We start from the raw sequence: 15619 nt of genomic DNA on the forward strand, positions 1-15619 counted from the left end.
GGCGGGAGGGGGGGTGTAGGCATTTTCTTAAATGGAATCTTTGGTTCTTGGCTCTATCATTTGTTCACGTTTCTCCACCATCTGCCAGTCTTACCGAATCAGGCTTGACCGAGGTTGAAAACAGTTCATGATTGTCGCTTCTTCTTAGACAGGAGCCCGGCGGGCAGTCAACAGGTGGGGGACGTGGGATTTCTCTATTCTTTGGGGACTGAATGCCCACTCCCCGCGATCTGTCAGAGGAGGTTCCCAATGCCTCTGAGGTTGTCTTAGGAGAGACACCGGGTGACAGTGGCGCTTGGGCGAAGGGTGCAGGTGGGCCTGGGAAGGTGGAAAGGCCGGGAGGTGGGGCGCTAGGATGGGACGGAGGGTCTCCGCAGCAGCGAGCGGGACCCGAGCGGAGAGCGGGGAGCCACCGAGCCGCGGCGCTGAGAGAACCGCGAAAAGCGCCGCAAACGCGAGGCGCGGGGCGCGCACGGACCTGGGCGGGGCGGAGTGGGCAAGGGTCACGCCGGGCCGGGACCCGCTGCGGGCCGGGGAGGCGCGCGGGCGGCAGCTGCGGGCGCCCGCCGGGGGCTCGGGGACCCGAGCTCCGCCGATGAGGTCAGTGGGGCCGGCGCGCCGGGAGCAGGGCCGCGCAGCCCCCGGACGCGGGTGCAGCGAGGCGGGCAGGGGGCGGGACGGGACGGGAAATGGGACGGAGAGCTCGGGCCGTGGGCGGAGGGACGAGGGGGCGTCGGCGCTGGGAGCCGGAGGCGGCCCGACCCGGATCGTTTCCTTCCGGAGAGGAGGCGGCTCCGGGCCGCGGCGCGGACGGGGGGCGTCCGAGGGCGGGTGACGGGGACACGGCGCGGCTCGCGCGGCTCGCGGGCTGCCGGCGGCGCTGCTCGCGCTCCTGCTCGGGGCCGGTCCCCGGCCGGGCGGCGGGGTTGTGGGGGGCGGGGGGAGCGGGAGGCGGGGAGCGAGGGCGGGGGCTCGGGAAGGAGGGAGGAGGGAGGGACCAGGCGCGCCAGTGACAGGGTGGCAGCCTAGGAGCGGACGCGTTGCCGCCGCCGCCGCCGCCGCCGCTCCACCTCCTCCTGCTGCAGCTCCTCTCGCCGCCGCCGCCGCCGCCGCCGCCGCCGCCGGGAGAAGTTTCACTCCCGACCCTCGCTCGGAGCCGGGACCCAGAGCGGAGCGGGGAGCGCAGCCGGCAACTGCAGCCCGGAGCGCTCCGACGCGGAGCCGGAGCGGGAGCGGGAGCGGGAGCCGGAGCCGGAGCCGGAGCGGGAGCGGGAGCGGGAGCAGGCGTCGGCGCCTCGGCTGCGGGCAGCGGCCCCGGCTGGGGGCGCCGAGGCGGAGGAGGGGCGGGTGTCAGCGGGGGGACCCGCGCGCAGCGCCACAGCCGCTGGGCCAGCGCCCGCGCCGCGGGCAGTCGCGATGGCCGTGCGCTCCCGCCGCCCGTGGATGAGCGTGGCGCTGGGGCTCGTGCTGGGCTTCACCGCCGCGTCCTGGCTCATCGCCCCCAGGGTGGCGGAGCTGAGCGAGAGGAAGAGACGCGGCTCCAGCCTCTGCTCCTACTACGGCCGCTCGGCCGCGGGCCCCGGCGCCGGCGCGCAGCAGCCGCTCCCCCAACCTCAGCCCCGGCCGCGGCCGGAGCAGTCGGCGCCCCCCGCGCGCCCGGAGCTCCCGGGGCCGCCGCTGCCCGAGGCAGCGCCCGGGGTGACCAGTTTCCGGAGCAGCCCCTGGCAACAGCCAGCCCCGCTGCAGCAGCGGCGGCGAGGACGCGAGCCCGAGGGCGCAACGGGGCTGCCAGGCGCCCCCGTGGCCGAAGGGGACCCCGAGGAGGAGGACGGGGGCGCGGCTGGGCCGCGGAGAAGCGGCCGGCCGGGGAGTAACCACAACGGCAGTGGGGACGGGGGCGCCGCCGCCCCGAGCTCCCGACCCCGGGATTTCCTGTACGTGGGAGTGATGACCGCGCAGAAGTACCTGGGCAGCCGCGCGCTGGCGGCGCAGCGGACCTGGGCGCGCTTCATCCCCGGCCGCGTGGAGTTTTTTTCCAGTGAGCAGTCCCCGAACGCGGGCGCGAGCCAGCCCCCGCCACCCTTGCCTGTCATCGCGCTCCCGGGGGTGGACGACTCCTACCCTCCCCAGAAAAAGTCCTTCATGATGATCAAGTACATGCACGACCACTACCTGGACAAGTATGAGTGGTTTATGCGCGCCGACGACGACGTCTACATCAAAGGTGACCTCCCAGCGCCAGCTGTCCCGCCTGCCCGCCCCTCCTCTCCCGCGCCCCCCTTCCCCCGTTTCTCTGCAGCCGGCCCGGGCCCCGGCCCCGGCCCAGCCCCTCTCTGCTGCTCGTCGGCACGTGCTCTGCTCGGGGCTCCTGCAGCCCCCGGCCTGCCGTCCTCCCCGCCCCCGCCCCCGCCCCCGCCCACCATCCCTCGTCCACTCCTCCTTCCCTCCTGCGGTCTGGACCCCCCCTCACACCTGACCGGCTTTATTCGCCCTCCTCACTCTTGCTGTGCTCGCCTCCGCCCAGCGCTTGCCCCTACCCTGCACTGTGTGGGAGAGCGGTGTGGCAGGGGACTTCAGCCTTAGCCAAAGGCTAGTCCCACGCTGTCCTGCTCGGACAGCCCCGGGTGGGAGTAGTTTCCCAAATCTGTCCAGAGGGGCGTGTCCTCGGTGATGGAAAGGAAGACCGGGCGCGCGGGCGAGAGCCTGTCTGGAGAGGGTGTGCTGGCTGTAGCCTACAGTCCTTTTGTCTTCTTTGGACCTAGCGCAGTTTAGGAGCTGGTGAGATTAAGGCATCATTTCTCGCTGTTCCGGACCGTTTCCTGTGCGTTTCCTTCCCTCTGTCGCGACCCACCACGCCCTGGGAGTCCTTGAGCACCCCCACACCGCTCCAGCGCTCCCCTCCCTCCAGCCGCTGCCACCACCACGCCCCCCCCCCCCCGCCCCCCGCCGCACCTCTGTAAAACCCCGAGGAGATGAATGTGTCTTTAGAAATTGGCGGTGGAGAAGGGGACAGCGCTCGTTGAACTCTCCAGATCCCAGGAGCTCCAGGCTGTATATACACTAGTGTGGATCCTTTCCAATCTGTTTCGGTGGCTGCGGCGATGAGCGGAGCCTGGAAGTCCTTTCCAAAACCACGCACAGCCACAGCAGGAGAAAACTTTGTCAGTTTTGAAAGAGGCGCGGTCCTTCACCCTGGGTGTGGGTGGCTTTGGCCAGAGATTTCTAAACTCAGCATAGACGAGTTCCTAAGAGCCGGAGTAAATCTTTCCAGTCCTGCCCGTAGCGGAGATAGAGATGGATTGGTCAAAGGGAGGCAGCCCTTCCTAGCGTATACCTACCTCTCTTGTAGCCTCATTGCTTTCTCCTGATCTAGGTAGTCTTTCACCTGATTCAAGGGAAAACGAACAAGATCTAAGATCTGTTACATTTTGGCTCAGGGAGTGGGTGTAGAGTAGTAACTAGGGATTTCTTGGGGTGAGATTGGGAAGAGTGAAGTCATTCCATTGATAATTCGATATAAAAATAAATGATTGCATTTCTAATGAAAACACTTTTATAGATTTCATATGTACAGATATCTATATTTGTAAGCGATAAATCCTTTATTGTGTAGCCCCCTTCTCTTCTGTGCCTCATTAAAATCACAAAGGCTTCCTGGCAGGAGTTTGCCATACTTTGCAGAGTATTTCTAAAATGCATTAACAGCAGCTACTTCTGTCATTTCTCTCAATGCTTTGAAAGACTGTCCTTCAGAACACTGAAGTGCCGTAGTCTTTCCATTTCTATTAAGAATGAAATGTATTTTGTATTAAGAACCCAATAATAGCCCAAACTCATTGAGATCCAAGGGGTGAGGCATGGAATCAAGATAAATGACTTCAAGTGCCAGGCTCATCAAAAAAAATGATAGTTAAAGATGCTGACTGGGAATATAAAGAAGGTGACTACCTCATTGTATCACTTTGTAGAATGCCTAATGTCTTCAAACTGCTTTAGCTACAGAGTTTTACTTTTAAATAGTTTAATAGTTTTTCTTGATGAACTTAGGTACTGTAAGTTATTTAATTTTTAACAAATATTTATTTTTTCTGAAAAGATGTTTTCCAAAGTTAAATTCCAAGAGACTTTAATATCCTCTCTCAGCTTTTGGGTATATATATGTGACTGTTCAGTAATGTGAAGTTAAGGACAAAAACGCAACTAAGTCAATTATCAGGGAAAAAATATTTATTGAATATCAACAGTCTGTCAGTCAATACTAAATATAACATTGTTTTCTGAAAAAATTATCATTACTTCAAATATATGTTAAGAAATTCGTCATTATTCTTGTCATTAGCTCACCTTTTACAAAACAAAGTCTGACTGTTGTTAGACTTCTTAAGGCTTATCAGTGACCTTGATTAAAAGATTGATAACATTCCATTATGATTTAATTAGTAACTGAAAATTAGTAGTTTTAAAATAATAGAATATTCAAAGAGGTATTTTTTTCAATTGTAGTGTGACTTTCGGGGAGTGTTGAAGTTCTTTCTCTTACTTTGTACATTCTAAATAATTATGAAATGAGGAAAAGGAGTGACTGTTGCCTTTCTCTTTGTAGGTGATAAGTTAGAAGAGTTTCTTCGATCACTGAATAGCAGCAAGCCTCTCTACCTGGGTCAGACTGGCCTGGGAAATATTGAAGAACTTGGAAAATTGGGGCTGGAGCCTGGAGAGAACTTCTGTATGGGGGGACCTGGCATGATCTTCAGCCGAGAGGTTCTCAGGAGGATGGTGCCGCATATTGGTGAATGCCTCAGAGAAATGTACACCACTCATGAGGACGTCGAAGTAGGAAGATGTGTTCGACGCTTCGGCGGGACTCAGTGTGTATGGTCTTATGAGGTAAGACAGTCTGTGATGAAAATGTTCATGTGTTACAGGTGCATGCCAATTCATAATCTGGGGCAGTGATTTTGTTTAATTTCTCAGTATCTTTTTATTTGCTTGAAAATGATAGAAGCAGCCAGGAATGGACACAAGAGTGGTTGTGGAAGACAACTTTCTTCACAGGGCTGAGACCGATTGAAGTATTTTAGCATGACCCTCAGCTTTAAGTAGCAGCCTATATAAATGGTCACACCTTTGGAAGATGCTACTTTCCATCTATTTGATTTTCTGGTGTTTACATACATGCTTATCCATTTCCGGTCTCTAACAAGAGGACTGATTTCATTCTCTCGGGTTGTTACTGCCTTTAGCATTTGGTACTTGGTTGGTTGTTGCTGTTGTTGTTTTGGTTAGGTATATAATCACATCTCTTTGTTTCCAAATAGTTAAAATCTGAAAATTCTTTCTTGAAAGATTTTCATGTGGAAATTTAACATGCTGTTTTTTTAAAGTGTAGGAAAAGTTAACTCATTATATATCATTTATGATAGATTTATTCACAAAATAAAGGGAATTACTTCCCTGGGAAAACAGAAGTAGTTATGATGATGTTAAGTAACTTTAATATTATGATTGATTGCTTAAAATTGGTCTCTGTCTGCTCTTACTCCATTTCCTGAACAGCAGCTATTACTTAGATCATCCTTTATGAACTGTTCTTTTATTGTGATAATTAGCTTTATGAAATACCTGGGATTTTTTTTTTCCTTCAGAAATTTGTTTTGAAATGAAATATAATTTTATTTAAATTAGTTTTCCTAAAAGATAATCTTAGTAAAAATTGGATTTAACATTTAAATAGTGTATTGCACTTTCCAATAGTTTGGTTTTTAAGTATTTGGGGTTTGATACACTTCAGCTACCCAATGCACACATTTGTAAATTACAACTTAACTTATTTATCTTTTCAAATTTTTCATGTCTCCTGGTACAGAAGAAACATAAAAATATGTTCCTTGTGAAGTCACGATACCTCAAGATTGTGCAGTCCTATTCACTCTTCTTTTGGAAGTGTAATCCCACTTTAATTTTTTTACTTTATGGTATTTATACTTTGGGGGAATATTTCTTCTATTTATTATAGAAAGTAAAAATTATCAGCAACCATTTATTTGGATTACATACTATGCAAATTTAAAATATTATATACCTCATTCCTTTGGTATGATAAGAGAGTAAATTTTTTTTGTAAAACTATGACTACCCTGTAGAATAAAATATATGCAAGAACATTATAGTTAAAAATAGGTATTTTAGAATAAACTTATTGAAACATATTTGTGTTTCTCCATGTAATGTAAAACTAACTAGAAGGCAAAAAATAAGTAGTATAGAAAACACATTAGGTTGATTTTGTTTGTATGAAGATATTTTGGAGACATTTGTTCTGTGTGGATGATTAAACAAAATTAACCATATTTAAAAATAAAGGTGGGAGTTTATTGTGTTTTATCTGATACTTTATTGGCTTAATATCACATAGAAAGTTTTAACAGACCTTTTGTTTAAATGTCCTTCCCCTCATGTTTTCATTGATTATGCTATGAAAGCATAGTCTTCACCTAGCCATGTACTCATTTATATTCCAAGAGAGTAAAATATGCTCAGGTAACCTATGTGCCGAAGAATTGACTTAATATTTATTTTTAAAATAGGCATTTGTTCTGATTAAAATGGATGGGAATTCTCGTAGATGTGCATACTCTATGTTAGAATAAGTGGAATTTTACATCTTATCATAAACTGACATAAAAGAATAGATAAGCCAAGGGATTCCAAATCTTACAAGATGTAACTTCATGATCACAATATATTCATTAAATTTTCAAAATACATTTTATTTTGGACTCATACTAGGACATCACTGACTTCACAATCTGTATGTGGAAAATCATTTCTACCGTTTTTCCTGCCAGTAGAAAATACTTTTTTTCTGAAGTTGTGCTATTCACTTTGTTTTGCTAAACAGTTGTATAGTTTTGTTTTGGAATTTCAGTTTTTAAAGAGTATTTAAACAGTATTTATTTTAAAGGAGGCATCAATTTGGTAATACAAAGTCTCAAAGTCTTATTTAAAGGAATGATGGAAAATTTCCATTACCAGGGGACATATTAAACAATATCTGTTAATACATTCAGTAAAGATAAATACACAATTAAGTTGTAATTTCAACATTTTAATATTAGGATGTTGTTCTCCGTTTTGAGACACCTGATTAGGTCAATTGGATCACAGCCAAACAAAGGTGTTCTTTGTTAATGAGACACCTGATTAGGTCAATTGGATCACAGTCAAACTAGGGGTTTCCAGTTTGGATTTTAGGTTAGTTCAGATCATGTCCATTCTCTGCTACTGTTCACATTATATGGGAAAAGTAATCTATTCTACTGTGCATTGGCATCCTCAGCAAAGGTGAGATTTTTGTATCTGGTCATATAACAAGTTATGAAATTGATCCTTAACTTTGCTTTCATATTTCTTTTGAAAGAACCATCTGTGGTGGAATTCTCTTAAAATCTTAAATTTCCTTTATCTCTTTTATGGATATCAGGATTCTGTTTGGCTTTTTCTCCTAGTAAAAGTTCAAGCAGAGTTAAGAGCACAATCCACGATTTTTTGAGTTTGAATATATGAAACATTCATGATTGATTTTTATCTCTTAAAAGTGGTGAACAGACTTGCAAATCTTTCACGAAGAGAATTGGACAAATCTATTAAACTATATAGACAATGTAGCTTTTCTTTATTATAAATTATGTTTTTTTTTATAAAACCATGGAATCTTCTAGAATTCTTTACTGCTCAGTGAAAGTGTACTTTCTTTGTATTTACAATTAAGCATAATTGAGAAAAAGAGAGGGTAAACTTGAACTTGGTTTGAGTTCTGTTGCCTTTTTTTTTTCTGTTGCCTTTTATAAATTACTTCTTTGAGCCTTGTTTAATTCAACTGATATTAGAGATTGTAACAGTATCTACTGTTGGAGATTAAGTGAAATGGCAAAATGATCTATGTAAAGCCCTTAATACAGTGTTTGGCACCTCGTAAATTGTCAGTAGATGTTAGTTATTGTCATACTGTTGCTGAATAGATCGTGTACTATATTATGTATAATATGGATTCATCGGTATTCTATTTCATTTAGTAAGTATTAATAATGAGTGATTTATCTATATCAAAAGAGTCAAACTAAAAATAAACTGAATTCTTTTCGGTTAAAGAGTCCAAGTTTACGCTTTTTTGGCAAAGAACAAGAAACCAATGTTTTGGTACTGTAGTAGTATAGGGAATCCAATGTCAGTAGAACTTATTATAAAACATGGAAGTTTGTATATTTAAATGATGCATTACAAATATTTGCTTCAGTCTTTGACCACCATATTAATAGCTTATCTTAAGGAGATAATGCAGAAAGTATTATTTAACAAGTGATTATCTAATATACATATTTAAGGAATCCCAAATAGATCAGACTCTCTGTTAAAAAAAAATTAAAGCATACATTTCTAGATCAGTTGGCACAACAATGGCTTTTTTTTTTTTTTCTGATTTTCTCTGGAATTTTCAGAAGGAAAGGAAGTTAGTAGTATCTCATTCTGCAGTCAATTTATATGAATACCCAGGAGCTTTTCTTTCTAGTATGTAGAACCTCATTCTGATGTTGCTGCTCACTTTTTCAGGAAATGATAGCTTCACTTCCTACCAGGGTAAGGTCCTGGTAGTCTGGGATAATATGTCTTACCCATGAGCTTCTTGCTTTGTTTCTCTCTCTACCATCTCCTTCCCTTGTACTTTTTTCCTTCTATATTTAATGATATATAAAATAGATTACAAATGCATTTTGGTATGCTCTGCTTTTCATCAAGTTCTCATTAAATTAACGTGCTTTGTTGGCCAATCCCAGTATTGCAAGAGATCATGTGATGTGTGCCAAGATCATACTTAGGGCCCAAGAGTCCCTTGACCTCTTCTGAGTTAAAAGGCCTTTGGTTGCTGGTGAGCCTCAGGTGGATTGGTTCTCTGTGTGCCTGAGACCATTGGACAGTCAAAATTAGGAATTCTCCCTTTGCTGCTTGGAGGGAGAAACATCTAGATTCTAAGGACATATGGCAGATGTTAATCAACACACTTGATGGGTTGCTTTTGTGCTCATTTATACCTCAAATTGTTTAAGTAAAGATTACTAACTGAAGCATGTTCGTGAGAAATCATTCTATTTTATTCACTCTGTGAGTGTGAGAATTTATTGGCATCTACTGACTTTTTTGGTAGAGCTCTGTCTTAGCTACTGTTTTCCTAGTTATCTGAGCTACAATCTGGCAGCTTGGGAGGCTGCATATGGCTCTTAAACATTGTTTGGCTCATAGAGTGTTTTAAGGTTTTCTGTTTTTGTTTTTTGATGCCTTTAGTAGAGACAGACGGTCTTTAGTCTCCTTCAGGTCCTGTTTCTAACACCAAGCTCTCCTTGCATGTTTTTTCTAACTGCCTGGCCCAGGTATACATAGAGTCCTGATATTTTGAGACAGATAATCCACATGTTGAAATTTTTATTAAAATAGTCTCTAGAAAATGAACTGATCTTCTAGTGAGAATGAGATGTGTATTTTAAATACTGTAATTTACAGAAGAATTATTTTTTTTCACCTTGGCTGTTAGAATTTGTATATCATTAGAATAGTTAAACTTTCTTTGTTTTAGGTATGTTTTTTAGTACTTAGAAAGTCCCTGCTGTTAAAGGAAAAAGTTTAAACAATTCACTTTCAGCCCGTGTCTTAGCAGAATTGGAAGTTGTGTTTCTTTGGTTTTTGTTTCAGTAAGATCTTTTATATTCAAGCATTAAAGTGATTTTAATTTCAATGATTCTTTCTCTCCCTGTGAGGGAGTTTTACGTTTCATAGTCTAAGACTTATCTTTGGAATAGCGTGTATTTATCTTTTTAATGTTTATACTTAATGGAGCCAGAGAACATATATATCTTTATTTCATTCAATTAAATGTTGTTTCAAATAAAATGTAGCTCTTTGTTGATAAAAAATATTTCTCTATGGGTTTAAAAAACCATTTCTTATGACTAAACAGGTTTTTTATTAGATTCCTTAAAGAGTTAATTTCAAGCCAGAATGTCTTATGTCTAATCTTGGCCCCCTAAAGGCTATAAACACCCTAGAAGATTCCATTATTTCACAAAAGGATATGTTCTGAAAGTGTTTCTCTGGGCTTGTAATACCAGAGAGCTACACCATAAAAACCTTAACTATATATAACTTCTTCATAACATAACCATTAAGGTTAAAATATCTATGCCATTCGTAAAGGACTGTTGCACATCCTTCTTAGCATCTTGCTATTACTTATGGGCTTCATTCCTCTGTAATGCTAATTTTGCTGTATCATGAACATGGTTGATGCCCCTAAAGTATATTAATATGTATGGAAAAGCATAAGTGGGGATTTTGATCTAAAATTCAGTTTTTCAAACTTCTTTTCTTGGTTCTTATTCAGTCACAGTTTAGTTTTTAACTAAAAGCAGTAAGCTTCTCACACCTACTCTTCCCACCCCCATTCCACTTGTCACATGAAATCATCATGCATTGATTTTATGCAGTTTCTTTTCTGCCACATTGTTTTCAACCTTGTACAAAATGAAATTGCATTCCAGGTTGAAGGAGAAACAAGGTATGGTTTTTCATATTTTGTAGTCGTAGCTAGTTTATTTTTATTGTTAACTGATGCCTTATCACCTGAATTGTGACAGTATGTGCTTTACAAGAAGATGATTCCTACAAGTTGTGAAAAATAGTTAGGTAGATGCCTCCACACAATTTTGAAATAAGTTCTGCGATAACATAAATATTAATTTTAGTTTAAAAACTTTGAATATTCTTCCTAAATTGATCACAAATATACTAAATTCCTGAAGAAATTCCAAGTCAGTTTTTTACTTCTACTTCTTTTGTCTTGATCTCCAAAAACCTATATTTTGTAAAACATTTACTTCACTCTTTTTTCTATCTAGTAAATTAGTGCTCATTATACAAAGAGATGTATTCAGTCATATAACTAATACGACATTTTACTTTGATTATAGCATGTTCCTTGTTTTGCATAAAGGTGTACCTTTTAATAATGGGATATTGGAGCTAAACAGGAACTTCATTAAAATAAAAAAAATCAGTATCTTCAGGCATCTGGGTCATTATTTGATATTAAACAGTAAGAAAATCTCAGTAAACTGAACAGTTGGGGGGTTGCAGTTCTTCAGAATTCTAACGTTGTGTTCAATCACTATCCTAACTATTAACACTCTAGTTAAGGCTTAACCACTTAGAAATCATTTTGAATCATGACATTTATTTAAGGTTACCCTGTTTTGCAAAGGTGTTGGACTTTATAGTAAAATAAATATATTATAAATTCTAATTAACTGGTCAAAATAGTATTAAAAAATCTGTAAGCATTGTTTTGGAGCTAACTAATCAATGAAATGGATTTCTTAACTCCTTGATATTCTAAAATTCCTACTCATCACTCATAATTTTGAAAGCTGTGTCTCTCATTCTTTACCACCCATAGTACATGAATTTTTCATTGTGTCTTTCAGTTTTATTCTTTATTTTTAGCCCTAATTATTTATAGAGCATCAGTACCTTAAAAAGAGTTTTAAAAATAGATACATATTAATAAAAGTAATATACAATAAAATTAATATGTGGAGAAATAATGGAAAAACAAAGATGTAAAAATTAAGAAAAATGATATTAAAAATATTTTAGGCTCCTTTTTAGCTGGTATTAAAGAGAACACTAACTTATCTAAATATTGAGATCTGAAAGAAATCTTTCCCATTGAACAGAGAGGGGCTCTGAGGGATTACAACACTCAGCACCACGTCTGTGAGTATAATAGGATGATTTACTTCCATGTTTCTTATTAATCTCCTCAACATAAACCAGGAATGCAACACAGAAGGGCAGTTCTACTGAAGGAGTTCTACTTGGAAACAATGCAGTTGGGCAGTCGGGGTGGCTCAGCAGTTTAGTGCTCCCTTCAGCCCAGGGCATGATCCTGGAGACCTGGAATCGAGTCCCACGTCGGGCTCCATGCATGGAGCCTGCTTCTCCCTCTGCCTGTGTCTCTGCCTCTCTCTCTCTCTCTCTCTCTCTCTCTCTCTGTGTCTCTCATGAATAAATAAATAAAATCTTAAAAAAAAAAAAGAAACAATGCAGTTATGTTCAGGTGCATCATTGTCTGGTGACTTACTTGATTTTATTTTAAAATTTTAAAATGGATATTACTTCTCACTAAGATGTTGTACATTAGGTTGGCCAACAGGAAATTTGAATTATGCATGTTGTCTGGTGAGAACCCAGAGTGCATCTGTTGTGTCATTGGTTAAGAATAGATATATGATTGTGTTTTGTTCATCAAGAGGATGATAGAGACACCAGCTACAAATGAAGAAGTCAAACCACGTCAGAAACCCAATGGCCATCCCATCTGAGGAGCACAGAGTCAGGCCCAAGAGAATTCCTAACAACTTGGCCTAGAATTAGCAATGTGGTTACATAGCTATTGAGTTGATTATTAGAAATGTCTATTTTAATTAATAATTTATCATATAATAATTATATACATTCTATAAATATAAGGGCACCCAGTTGGCTGAGTGGTTGAATGTCTGCCTTTAGCTCAGGTTGTTTTCCCTAGAGATAGAGTCTTGCATCAGGCTCCCTGTGGGGAGCCTGCTTCTTCCTCTGCCTGTGTCTCTGCCTCTCTCTCTCTGTGTGTCTCTCATGAATAAATAAAATCTTTTAAAAAATTATATGAATATAATTGTTAAGTTTTTATATAATATCAATTAATTTTATGGTAAAATTTGCATACACAAATTAAAATGTCGAAAGATCAACATTTGAATAAAAAAGTATATTCTAATATAATCTATTATACAGAAATAAGTTTTATATAGAATAAAGGTATACATTATGGGTATTGTGAAATATGAGAAAAATACAGCGTTAAGATAAAAAGCCTGCTTTGAATTCAGTTGTCTCACATCTTCTGTAGCTAGCTGATTTCATTTGCTTATATGTATTTATTGAGCACTGTCAGCAGTGAGCAAACATAGACCTTCCTTGTCTTCATGGAGCTCACAAGGAGGAGGGGCCTGGCTTCTAACCAGTCTCTTGCTTTCATGTCTTCTAGAGTTGGGTTTCCCATCTTTGTCATCCTTCTAAATTCTTTTTCATTCTAAGTCATAAAAGCTCCAGTTGGGTTCACCAGTGATGCCTGTTTTGGAACTGGGATCACATGATCCTTCTTTTTTCCTCTCACATTAGTGTTAATATTTCCTGAAGATGAGTAAGATAAAGACGTGTAGTGATTTTATTGTGTATTAATATATTTTGTGCCTTTCGTAGAGCACAGGTCAGTAGGATTTTGGTTTTTAATAAAATCTAGAGCTAGAATACTTGGCTTCAAATCCCAGCTCTACCATTCACTAGCTGTAAAGCGCTAGACAGTAATTTAGTTTCTCTGTGCCTTTCTATCAAATCGTTACAATCGCAGTACCTACCTCATAGAACAGTTGTGAAGATTAGATGAATCAATGTATATAACAGCACTCAGAATAATGCCTGGCAGTGTTAAGTATTCTGCAACTGTTAGCTATTTTCGTAGAAGCAGAATGGCATAACATAGTGCCAGCTTTACAGAGCCATTGTGAGGCATAAAAAGGTCAATGTATTAGAAGCCCTTAGAATAATGCTTCATATAAGTCCTGTATAACTCTTAACTACTATTAATGTTTTCCAGTTTACAATGTTCATATTCTGTTTTCCCTCATGGGAAAGAGATAACGTTGATTGGAAAGGGTTTATTGCAATTGCTTTTTGAAAGATGGGCTTTGCTGTAACAGGGAACATGCTGATTCAGTACTTCCCTAGCCTGACTGCACAATTGAATCCCCTGGGGGACTTTGAAAAAAAAAAAATCTGGTGCTGGAACCCATCCCTGACCCATTATATTCAGAATCTCTTACAGGTGAGTCTTGTCATATGGGTAATGTTTAAAACTCCCTAGGTGATTCTAATGTGGCTCTAGGGTTTAGAGCTCTGTATAACTTTTTAAATGACTTTTTTGTATTCGAATATCCAGTCTATTCATTACTCCATAAAAATTACCTTTTGTTTTTGTTTTACTTTGGGGGACATCATAGGAGAGTAATCAGCACTCTGCATTTCTTTCTGTTACTCATCTGTTCCAAGGAGTTAGTGAGTGGATTTTAAGACCATAAATTTAAAGCCATCACTCACAACTGTAGGCTGTCTTATGGTCTGATTTTCATGGCTCATATATTACTCTTTTTTTAATAAAAGAAAAATTAAAGATAGATTTTAAAACATTCTTAGAAAAAAAGTACTTTTTAATCCATGCAATTCTTGAGTTTTTATAACTGTTTTTTATGTAATACATTTGAGTAATATATAATAATAGAGTTCTTAAAATTATAGGTGGGATATTTTCATTGACTTGATTGCTTTAACTGTGATTGTTGAATTGGAGCACAAAAGGAAAAAAGCTATCATGGTGTCTGTTTGATTCCAGAAACAATAACTTATTTAAAAACTTATGTGGGTAAATTTGTTTTTACCAGTCATTTTCAACAAATATTTTCATGTCCATGCTATAGTCTACTAATGGAATAGAGGAAAATATAGGATATAACAGAACTATAAGGAAAGAAGTCCCCAAAGAAAACAGCAAAATGCAGTGCTTCCTTCAGACTGGAAGTCATGCATAGGTACCTTGCCAGGTGAGTCAGGATGCATGGGGAAGGCAAAGGTCGAAGGAGAGCATGGTGACAAATAGTGTGTTTACTTCAAGCATATCTGAGAGTAGGAGAAATGGCGCTCAATAGCTGTTGGTAGAACTCAGGAAAGATCTTGTACAGCATCCTCAAAGGTTTAAGATTATACCTTGTAGATCACTGATTATTGGAATCACCTGGGGAAATGTCATTGGTTTAGATACTATAGTAGTAATGGAGCTTTTGCATAATATTGTTAAAAATCTTTCTGGGCAATTGTAAAGAGTAGTCAGAGTGGAAAATCAGATCCATAAATAATGAGTAGCTTTGACGAGTTTTTCATTAGTAAACACCATGATCAGATTACACAGTTAGTGGGTATAACATGGAAGGATGGAATGGAGGCTTTTGTCCCTAGAAATAGTGACAAAAAACAGGATGCTATTATTGCACCACACCAATAAGAGATGAATTTTGATGAAAGAGTCATAGTGGAAGTAGAGGTGAGGAGATGGCATTGAGAGCTAGTGAAGAAAGAAAATTAACACAAGTAGATGCTTGATTCCATGTAGAGTAGAATGGAGAGTTTAAGGTAACTCCTTGGTTTTGGATTCAGATGATAGTGCTATTCCTAGAGACCCAGAATAAAGGAAGACTAAGTGTGGGTGATTCGTGTATTTCAGGCCTGGGCAGAGGGTGAGAAAAATTGAGTTTTATTTTGGATACATTGAGTTTTGTTCATTATTCGTTGATTCAACCAATCTTATTGAATAACTAATATTCCTGGCACTTTTCTAATTGGAAAAAAAAAATGGACAAAAGTCCCTGTTTTGTTTTCTGGAGGGGAAAGACAGTAAATTACCACAGGAGGGAGTAAAGAA

At 41.3% G+C, this 15619-nt stretch overlaps 1 protein-coding gene across 1 annotated transcript in view; it reads left to right on the forward strand.

Annotated features, from left to right (window-relative positions):
- Window positions 1–1383: 1383 nt before the first annotated feature.
- CHSY3 (chondroitin sulfate synthase 3) overlaps window positions 1384–15619 on the forward strand; it is a 266906-nt gene continuing 252670 nt past the window's right edge. The window contains exons 1-2 of the mRNA XM_025432456.3: window positions 1384–2224; window positions 4604–4887. Of these exons, the coding sequence (XP_025288241.1) occupies window positions 1417–2224; window positions 4604–4887 (1092 nt within the window). The 5' untranslated portion in view covers window positions 1384–1416. The remainder of the gene's footprint in view (window positions 2225–4603; window positions 4888–15619) is intronic.

This window comes from Canis lupus, chromosome 11, assembly GCF_003254725.2.
Source record: "Canis lupus dingo isolate Sandy chromosome 11, ASM325472v2, whole genome shotgun sequence".
Classification (NCBI taxonomy): Eukaryota; Metazoa; Chordata; class Mammalia; order Carnivora; family Canidae; genus Canis; species Canis lupus.